The sequence below is a fragment of the Gymnoscopelus microlampas genome (assembly GCF_963454915.1).
Source record: "Gymnoscopelus microlampas genome assembly, chromosome: 8".
Classification (NCBI taxonomy): Eukaryota; Metazoa; Chordata; class Actinopteri; order Myctophiformes; family Myctophidae; genus Gymnoscopelus; species Gymnoscopelus microlampas.
Window position 1 is genome coordinate 5336102 of NC_139945.1, and position 9949 is coordinate 5346050.

The following is a 9949-nucleotide window of genomic DNA, read 5'->3' on the forward strand; positions in this document are numbered from 1 at the left end:
ACATAAGTAGAGTGCAGAGAGAACAATGTAGTGCCTAAAAACAAACTAGAATACCAGGTAAACAATTTACCTTTATCATCTATCTCTAATCAACCTGTCTAAATAACATTCTGTATGTTTGTTTTCAAGAAGAAAACTAATCTTGGGTGCAGCAGCTTGGCAGGTGCTTTGAGGTCAGAGCCATTTTATTGGAGTTAAAGGGGAAGGTCAGAGGTCAAAAGGGTTAATTACATGTCCTTAAAGTTCTCACACCTGGTCTCAAATCGGCACCCTGGGAAATGTCACTTTGTCTGGGTTTTTTGTATGAAGTTGTATCGCCACCTTGTGGCTATTTGTATTCATTGCTTTTGTCAGGCGCAGTTATAGCTTGCCTGGTGGATTTAGTGGTGGAAGGTACTTTTACTGTAGTACTGTACTTCAGTACAATTTTACATACTGTATTTAATTACTTTAATTATTATTTTAATGACTTTGTATTTCTACCCCACTACATCTTATAGAGGCAAATATTGTACTTTTTACTCAATTACAATTATTGGAAAACTTTCTTTTTATATTTGTAGATTTTGATTATTATTATTATTACAAAACATTCATAAACCAACTAAGACATATTTTTTTACAACTCAACAAAACATACCGTAAAAAAAATATAATAATAATATTCACTCAAAATACTATATTTTGTAAAGAATCTTCACAGAGCGAGTCCGGGCGAGTCTTTTGCGACTTTGCCGCAATATTAGCCTATTCATTCATTGCATTGATAAAAACAACAGGAATAACTGCTCTGCTTTCATTTTCTAACATGTATTAATATTCAAGGCCAACAATATATGCTTTTATTTTAAGATATTCTTTATTTCCACTTTGAAATTGCGCATTAAATAAAGTGTGGGGTCCTCGAAATAATTCCCCCATCAAATGGGATTGTGGTATAAAAAGGTTTTAGAACCCCTGACATTAATCCTCCTCCCATCTTTGTATTTGTTGTTTTTATGTTTGTGATTTTAGCTTTGGCAGGAGAACAGACCTGACTACCTGAATGTCAAGCTGTACGTCAGTCAGACAGACAACCAGCAGGTAGGAAGCACACACACACACACACACACACACACACACACACACACACACACACACACACACACACACACACACACACACACACACACACACACACACACACACACACAACCAGGGACGTGCACAGATAGACTCTAGGTGGTGCTAGAGCACCTGCCCTTTGCCCTCTTGACCAGAAGTGCCCTTTTGAAAAAAAAAGAAGAAAACGTTTTTTTTTTTTTTTCAGTTTACAGCAGGGGTCTTCAACAGGGGGTCCGGGACCCCTAGGGGGTCCTCAGAGTTACTACAGGGGGTCCGCCAAATCTTTATGTGATATGATTTTTCTTTTTACCATAACCACTCGAAACCTAGCATCCCTTTTCTGAGGAGAACTTTAGCCAAAAATAGCAGATCTACAAGGCCACAACGCCTCACGCTGCGAGGCGTTGTGGGCTTGTAGATCTGCTATTTTTTTTTATAGGTGTAGAGGGAAAAAAGAGCAGACCAAGTAAACAAAAAAAAGTATAATTTACTTGAGCACCTGCCCCTCAAAATGTCTGTGCACGCCACTGCACACACACACACACACACACACACACACACACACACACACACACACACACACACACACACACACACACACCACACACCACACACCACACACACACACACACACACACACACACACACACACGCATTGCGCACCCTTTTCCGGTGCACAACGCCAGCATGGTATAAAACAACCTGGTATAGCTCTATAGCTAACCTCTAATTGCCCGAATATGAACATGAATCTATTCCAAATCGTCCCCAAATATATTTATTTATTTTTTACCACAAAACAACCATTTCTCTTGTCCTCACGATGTCTATTTCTCAAGTTGTATACTGTGTACTTGTGGAGACATTTGGTATGTATGTGAATACTAGTACTAGTACACACCACCAGCAGAGGGCAGCAGTGCCTGCTAAAAAGAGGGTCCAACCTCTCTTCCTCTTATAATGAATGTGAGCACAAAGCCAGTGGTTCTCAAAGTTGGGTCCAGGGACCCTCAGGTGGGCATTTTGGGTGTTCCAAATGGACCCTTACAGGTCTGTAACTCTGATAGTGTACTAGTCTCGCGTGGCCAGACTGTTGCCTCCCCCAATTTTCAAATGTCATACAGTCTGGGACTCGGATGCTCTGATCATGATTAAAACATGAAGTGGATGTGAAGCCTCCTCCCCACTTCTGTTTCCAGGGGCGTCACGGCCATTCACTGTGCGTATGACGCGACACCCTCACGCACATAGATCCGTGATTTCATAGCCCCCACTTTTTGGAAAAAAAAAAAAAAAAAAAAAGAAAAAATAATTGTATTTTCTTATTTTTTGATAATAAATCGGTAAAATCAGGCAAAAATAAGAATTAAATAACCTAACCTAACCCTAACACCGAAATAAAGTAACCAAAACACGGAAAAAAACTAACAAAATCCGCCCAAAAAACGCAACATTTTAAAAATACAAAATGTGTTTACATTTGACAGTTACAAATGTTTTTCACGATTTTTCAAAAATAGCAGATCTACAAGCTCATAGCGCGGCACTCGGTGCCGTGCTATGAGCTTGTATATCTGCTATTTTTGAATAGCTAAAGTGTAAAATAAAGGGTATAATCCACCGAAAGTCCATCCCCCCCACCTTCTGAGAGCCTGTGACGTTCCTGTCTGTTTCGTCTTTAAAGTCGGGCAAATGTATCCTAATATAAATCAAAAACCATCTAAGCATATATACAGCTTGCTGCTTAGCAGAAATGGAAATTCAAAAATAAAATGTCAAGATATTTTAAAATGTATTTTTCGTGAACGTTAGTGCCAGCTTCCTGTCTCAGATTTTGGGAGGTGCCGTTCCAGACTCTATATAGCATTCAGAGATTGTGGAATAGTTGTCTGGCTACGCAAGACTAATATAGTGTACAAATAGAACCAAATGGAACCTTACATGTCTGCAAGTCATGGAAGTCCTTGAAATGTAAAAGCTTGAGAACTACTGGTGTGTACAGCGTGTGATCTGCAGGTGTCTCTGGGAGGGTTTCACACATTCTAGTTAATTTATTTGCACTTTAGCACAGATTGTTTATTATTTGTGGAGGTGAGAGGTCTATTCCCTGCTCGCTCGCTCTCTCTCTCTCTCTCTCTCTCTCTCTCTCTCTCTCTCTCTCTCTCTCTCTCTCTCTCTCTCACCTTTCCAAGTCAGTCAGTGTATGTCTAAGAGAGGAAGATAATTATTGTCTAAACGAAGGCTTTTGTGTTTTTTGTGCAGAGAACACAATGTGCGTGCGTGCTTGCGTGCATGCGTGCGTGCGTGCGCATGTGTGTGTGTGTGTGAGAGAGAGACTTGTAGTGAACAAAACATTTTCTCTGGAGTCGGGGTCATTTTGTGGGTATTCTACTGCTATAGATTTTATAGTGTATTCAATCCTTTCTCTCGCATTCTGCTGAGGGATATTTTTTCAGCGTCTTTTCAGCTTATTTCTGTTTATTGTTTATCTTTGTTCTCATGGGAGGGTGCGACCTCGCTCACCTTGCTCTCGGCGCAATCTTCCATACTGTCCAAAAACTACGGGATATTTATTGTTTCGGACTCCGGGTTCATCTTCTTCATCTTCATGTTTTTTTTTTTGTTTTGAAAAGGGTCACAAAAAAGTGCAGAGTCTGTTTTGCCTGCGGCCCATAAAGGAACGCTTAGTCATCGAGTTTATTCGGTAAAAGAAAGCGGAAAGGTGGAAAAAGATATATTGTCAGAGCACAGTGCATAGGAAGAGTAGCATTATTAATGCACTGTGAAACTAAACTGAGAGTGTACAGATGGAACCAAATGGACCCTTAGGGGTCCATTTGGTTCCATTTGTACACTCTCAGACTAAGAACTTTATGACATGGGTCTTTCTTTGTGTGTATCTAGCCATCTATAATAGGGTCAGTGTGTGTGTGTGTGTGTGTGTGTGTGTGTGTGTGTGTGTGTGTGTGTGTGTGTGTGTGTGTGTGTGTGTGTGTGTGTGTGTGTGTGTGTGTGTGTGTGTGTGTGTGTGTGTGTGTGTGTTTTTTTTATTTCAGCGCTGAAATGAGATGAAATGCGAATTCTGCGACCGGGTGGTTTACCAGGCTAATCTGCTTAATGCTTAATATGTTTTATAATATGTTTGTCCAATTTACATCAAATCTGATTATTTGATTAATATAATTTGTTTCAATTGATTTAGTCAATTGAGCTATTCTAAACTCCAGACAGATTTAGTTTTCCAAGATTCAATGTCAGGGCTGTTCTCTCTCTCTCTCTCTCTCTCTCTCTCTCTCTCTCTCTCTCTCTCTCTCTCTCTCTCTCTCTCTCTATTGTGCTGTAAAGGGAGAGAAAATTGGAAAGGAGAACATGTAATACCAGTCAATCTGACCTCCTTGCATTCTGTGTGTGTGTGTGTGTGTGTGTGTGTGTGTGTGTGTGTGTGTGTGTGTGTGTGTGTGTGTGTGTGTGTGTGTGTGTGTGTGTGTGTGTGTGTGTGTGTGTGTGTGGGCGCGAATAGTGAGGTACGGGAGAATTCATCCAAATAAACACTAAAGGAGGTTTTAGGAACATTTAACGTGCAATGCAAGTGACATGTGATGGACATATAGAGTTGAAGGTTGGATATATGACAGCCTGGTGTTTCAAACGTCAGAGCAAACCAACCAGAACACACCACAGGTAGACAGTGGGCTTAATTGCCACAGTAGACGCATCACTTTGCTGACAGATGTGTCTCATGCTACTCTTATTCAAAGAAGAAATGACGCACATCCTCCGCTTGCTGGTCGCAAAGATGGGGGCTCGCAACTCATGCGTGGTCTTTTTCGAGTATGACTTGAAAAAGACAGCAAGGTTGAAACGTTGTATATTGCTGCTGTGCTGTGAATGAAATTGGTGCATTTTAACCCATTAAGACCTGGAACTGTGTCATTTTTAGATTTGAGCTAAAAAGCATTATTTTACACTTTGGGCTATTCAAAAATAGCAGATATACAAGCTCATAGCGCGGCACCGAGTGCCGCGCTACGAGCTTGTAGATCTGCTATTTTTGAAAAATCGTGAAAATGTGTGAAAATCTTTGAATATAGATATATTTTAAAGCGAACATTTTTAACTCAGATATTTGCTTCTGGGGGGTCCCTGGAACAACATATTTTGATGGGGGTCCACGGCCAAATACATATAATTTTGGGGATCCTTGACATGAAAAAGATTGAGCACCACTGATATAGAAACATACGTTTTTCAGAATACTGTTGGGATTTAGGAGACATGTAGAATCGGCTTCAGGTCTCAGTGAGTTGCGAGCCCCCATCTTGTGTTTCATTCTACTCTTAGACACTCTAGTCTTCAGACAGTCTCTGAGGGGAACTCAAATGTTCTGAATACGTTTTGCAAAGTCTGTCTGTCAAGTGTGATTCTGATTCTTTAGGCCAGTGGTTCTCGATTTTTTTTTTTTTTTACTGTTTTCATGTTAGATTAGTTTTTTCTTATGTGTATAACTGCAATTTGTGGTAAGCGCATCACTCTTTTACATGTAAATTGTGATGTGTCAAATGAAGTTGAAGTTGATCGTGAATTTGATTACAGTATGTTGACTTGTTTTGATGAACTGTGATATTCCCAGTAGTGTAAAGTAATTAAGTGCATTTACTCAAGTACTGTACTTAAGTACAATTTTGAGGTACTTTTACTTTAATAAGTATTTCCAATTGTCTATACTTTTACTTCTACTTCACTACATCTCAGAGGCAAATATTGTACTTTTACTGCACTACAATTTGAAAACTTTAGTTACTCTTTACTTTGCAGATATAAATTATTACGTTATAAAACATACATTAACCACATTAGCCCTATTTTATACCAAGGCTATTTGAAAATGTTTGATTTTCAAACATTTTAGTACTTTTTTTTAGTACTTTTGGTACTTTAAGTACATTTTGATACCAATACTTTTACTCAAGTAAATTTAGAATTCCGGTGCCATGGTTTTGCACTTTTTCTGTTTTTCATGTGTCTATGAGGTTGATAAAACTTTATTAAGCCCCCTGGTGGTGTTTTATGGTGTTTTATGTCTTCTCTGACTACTTTGAGTTTCTTCCTGGAGGCTGAAACCTTGAGGGTCAAACGTGCCAATAGAAAAACAGCGCTTTAGTGAAACATGCCCTCCCCCTCATTATCATAACACAACAGGTGTGGGCATGAGGAGGAAGAGGAGGGACTAGGACAGGTGGGTGGTGCTAAGGTGGTGGAGGAGGTGCTAAGGTGAGAACCAGGAATACTTAATGAACTGGAGGCGTGTCCACATAAAAACATAATTTTAACAATTTCTGTACACTTTTTTGAAAAAAAATCTTCCTCCTAGTATAACCATAATACCTGATGATTATGTTTTAGGGGGTGAAAAAATCACTGAAAATCGCGGCACCCCGTCTTTAAGTAAAACATTTGAGTACTTTTTCCACCACCGGATATTCCTGATGTCTTTTTCATATTTCATATCTTCATATCATGTCTTATTCATGTTTCATATCTTCATATCATGTCTTATTCATATTTCATATGCAGATCATTCCTGAGGAGAAGTACCAACCCATCAGTTCCAGGATCCTGGTTGGTCGACCGAGGTGGAAGCTGCTGTTTGATGAAATCACTAAGACCAATCAGCAGTGAGTAGAAGGGAATTAACCCATTAATGGCACGATTATGGCAAATGATATTTCCTGTTTTTCTTCCATTCAAAGTATAAAATACTGTGGTTAATCAGACTAATCCAGGGGTCTTCAACAGGGGGTCCGCGACCCTTAGGGGGTCCTCAGAGTAACTACAGGGGGTCCGCCAAACCTTTGTGTTATGTTTATTATTTTTTTTACATTAACCACTTGAACCCTAATATCCCTTTTCTGAGGAGAACTTGAGCCAAAAATAGCCGATCTACAAGCTCACAACGCCTCGCGCTGCGAGGCGTTGTGAGCTTGGCAAAGAGGCGCAAAGGGAAAAAAGAGCAGAGCAAGTGAACAAAAAAAGTTTAATCCGAAACACAATTTTATACAATATAGAGGAGGGGGTCCCTGCTTCATCTCTCTCTCAGCTAGGGGGTCCTTGGCCTGAAAACGTTGAAGACCCCTGGACTATAATCGATATAGTCAATTGAAAAAACTCAATTAGAAATGTTGATTTGTTGACATGAAAATAAAACTATTACAAAAAACACAGTTCTTAATGAATAGGCACGCTAAGAAGATAATCGAGAGTGGGAGCCCTGTTCAGTAACGAATTGTGTGTGTGTGTGTGTGTGTGTGTGTGTGTGTGTGTGTGTGTGTGTGTGTGTGTGTGTGTGTGTGTGTGTGTGTGTGTGTGTGTGTGTGTGTGTGTGTGTGTGTGTGTTTTCAGTAAGCGAGTGGGGGTGTTCTGCTGCGGACCCAAGGGCATCTCAAGGACACTTCACAAACTGTGTAACTCACACTTTTATTCTGGAACCACGTTTGAGTTCAACAAGGAATCCTTCAGCTGAGACACAAGCCTTCACTTCCTGTTGATGTACATCACTTCCTGTTCGCACATATCACTTCCCATAGTCCATATTCACGGCGGCCATTTCGGAATTTAACATTGCGTTGCTGTGGCAACTGGGGTGGCATTTCATTGACTTAATGGCAATATGGCCGCCGTGTGAATATGGTCTGTTCACACTATTCCTATTCACACTAGGGATGCAACGGTTCTCAGCAGTGTTGCCATGTATGCTTATTATAAGCTACTTTGGGCTTGTTTTTTTCTGTAAAGTCACTTGTAAATATTGGTAGTTGCGGGTTGCATTTTTTGGGGGGGCTTGTTTCTAAAGTGTAGATTCTTATTTGGGCTTGCTTCCTAATGTTGTTTAAACAAGTGGTTCTCAGACATTTTCATGTCAAGGACCCCTCCCACTAAAAAAATGTATATGTATTTTGCCACGGAGCCCCCATCTGAAAATATTTTGTGCCAGGTACCCCTCATACAAGATTTGTGAATTCAACATTTTTCAGAAAATGTTTTCAATTGGTTGGTTGCTTACTTTTGAGCTTGTTTTCGTAGACTTGGCCGCTTGTTTCTCTCGCAAAATCTGGCAACACTGGTTCTCAGTCTAATATTGGAACTGCACTTTTCGCTATCCACGCGGTTCAACGCGCACTTCTGAATTGCGTAGTAATTTCACGCTACTACTTCACACACATTTCTTACTTCCAAATTGGCACGGTAGTCTGTGTCACTTGAGAACCCTCTCCCAACGGTGTCTACTGACCCAGAAAATAAACCGTGGGCGAACTGAACCATTGCATCCCCAGTTCACACACATCCCTTCACGTCCTGTTGGCTACAGACCAACAGGATGCAGAAGAAACATTACAATGTGCAGATATCCGAGGGCAATTTCAAATATCGTTGCTGTCGGGCAGAAACCTCTTTTCTCCATATTTTGTTGTTTTTTCATAAATGAATGAATACAGCATCACACGCCAAATGCAGCGCGAAGATCTGCTCCTTTTTTCTTTTCTTTTTTATCCTGAAAAGTAACAGTTTTGGACATATGAGGTAGACACCTGACAGAGATGATATTCAAAAATATTTCAGATTTCAAAATGGCCAAAATGTTTACATACATAGTCAAATCCAAAGCGTTCATTTAGCGTTCGTTAAATTAACACTTTTACTCTGTATTCACACCGTACATAATATGATATGACATGATAATGCATGTCATTTCATATGTTCTTTATTAACAACTGCATCAAAACCAAAGCGCAACCAATGTCACACTGTAGCACCAGCAGTGTTGAGCAAGTTACTCAGGAAAAGTAAAAAGTTACTGGTTAAGTATTACTCCTTTTAAAAAGTAGTAATATTACATTACTTATGAAGTAGGTCATACTGTCGGTATCAGCTGAGAACACAGGAGTCTATACCTGTTCAGGGACGTGCACAGATAGACTCTAGGTGGTGCTAGAGCACCTGCCCTTTGCCCTCTTGACCAGAAGTGCCCTTTTGAGAAAAAGAAAAAGAAAAGTTTTTTCTTTTCCCCAGTTTACAGCAGGGGTCTTCAACAGGGGGTCCGGGACCCCTAGGGGGTCCTCAGAGTTACTACAGGGGGTCCGCCAAATCCTTATGTGATATGATTTTTCTTTTTACCATAACCACTCGAAACCTAGCATCCCTTTTCTGAGGAGAACTTTAGCCAAAAATAGCAGATCTACAAGCTCACAACGCCTCGCACTGCGAGGCGCTGTGGGCTTGTAGATCGGCTATTTTTGGCAAAGAGGTATAGGTGTAGAGGGAAAAAAGAGCAGACCAAGTAAATATAAAAAAGTATAATTTACTTGAGCACCTGCCCCTCAAAATGTCTGTGCACGCCACTGTACCTGTTTCAATGTGCTAGACCTGGGAGATGGATTGCTGAGGTGGAGTGCCACACTTACCATCAGCTCCCAGTACTTGCGGCATGACTTGCCACACTGCTCATGTGCTTAGTTGGCGGTGCCCGGCATCGGACCCGTGACCTTGTGGTCCAAAGGCGAGAGCTCTACCGACCGACCTACCCAGACACATTACTTTACTATCAAAAGTAACTAGTTAGATTACTAGCGATATCTCTATATTACTTTTGCACGTACAGGTTACGTCATATTTGCCTAATTGGGCGCATGCTTTAAAGAACAGATCTACAAGTTAACAATGTGTTGCATCACATGCATGTTGATAGCTTGTAGAGCTGTTATTTTTTCCCGCACCTCCTACTATGGAGTATACATTATAGGTCTAGGTCTATGTTGGTCAAAAACAAATTGTGTTACTTAGTAACACA

At 40.4% G+C, this 9949-nt stretch overlaps 1 protein-coding gene across 3 annotated transcripts in view; it reads left to right on the plus strand.

Moving 5' to 3' along the window:
* The window catches only part of nox4 (NADPH oxidase 4), a 58842-nt gene extending 49537 nt beyond the window's left edge, over positions 1–9305 (plus strand). For 2 of the 3 annotated variants that reach the window (XM_084065424.1, XM_084065425.1), the window contains 3 exons: positions 1015–1083; positions 6679–6779; positions 7504–9305. In XM_084065424.1, coding sequence (XP_083921550.1) covers positions 1015–1083; positions 6679–6779; positions 7504–7624 — 291 coding nt within the window. In that variant the 3' untranslated portion in view covers positions 7625–9305. The remainder of the gene's footprint in view (positions 1–1014; positions 1084–6678; positions 6780–7503) is intronic. The other variant, XR_014601369.1, reaches the window with a different exon arrangement.
* Positions 9306–9949: the final 644 nt, after the last annotated feature.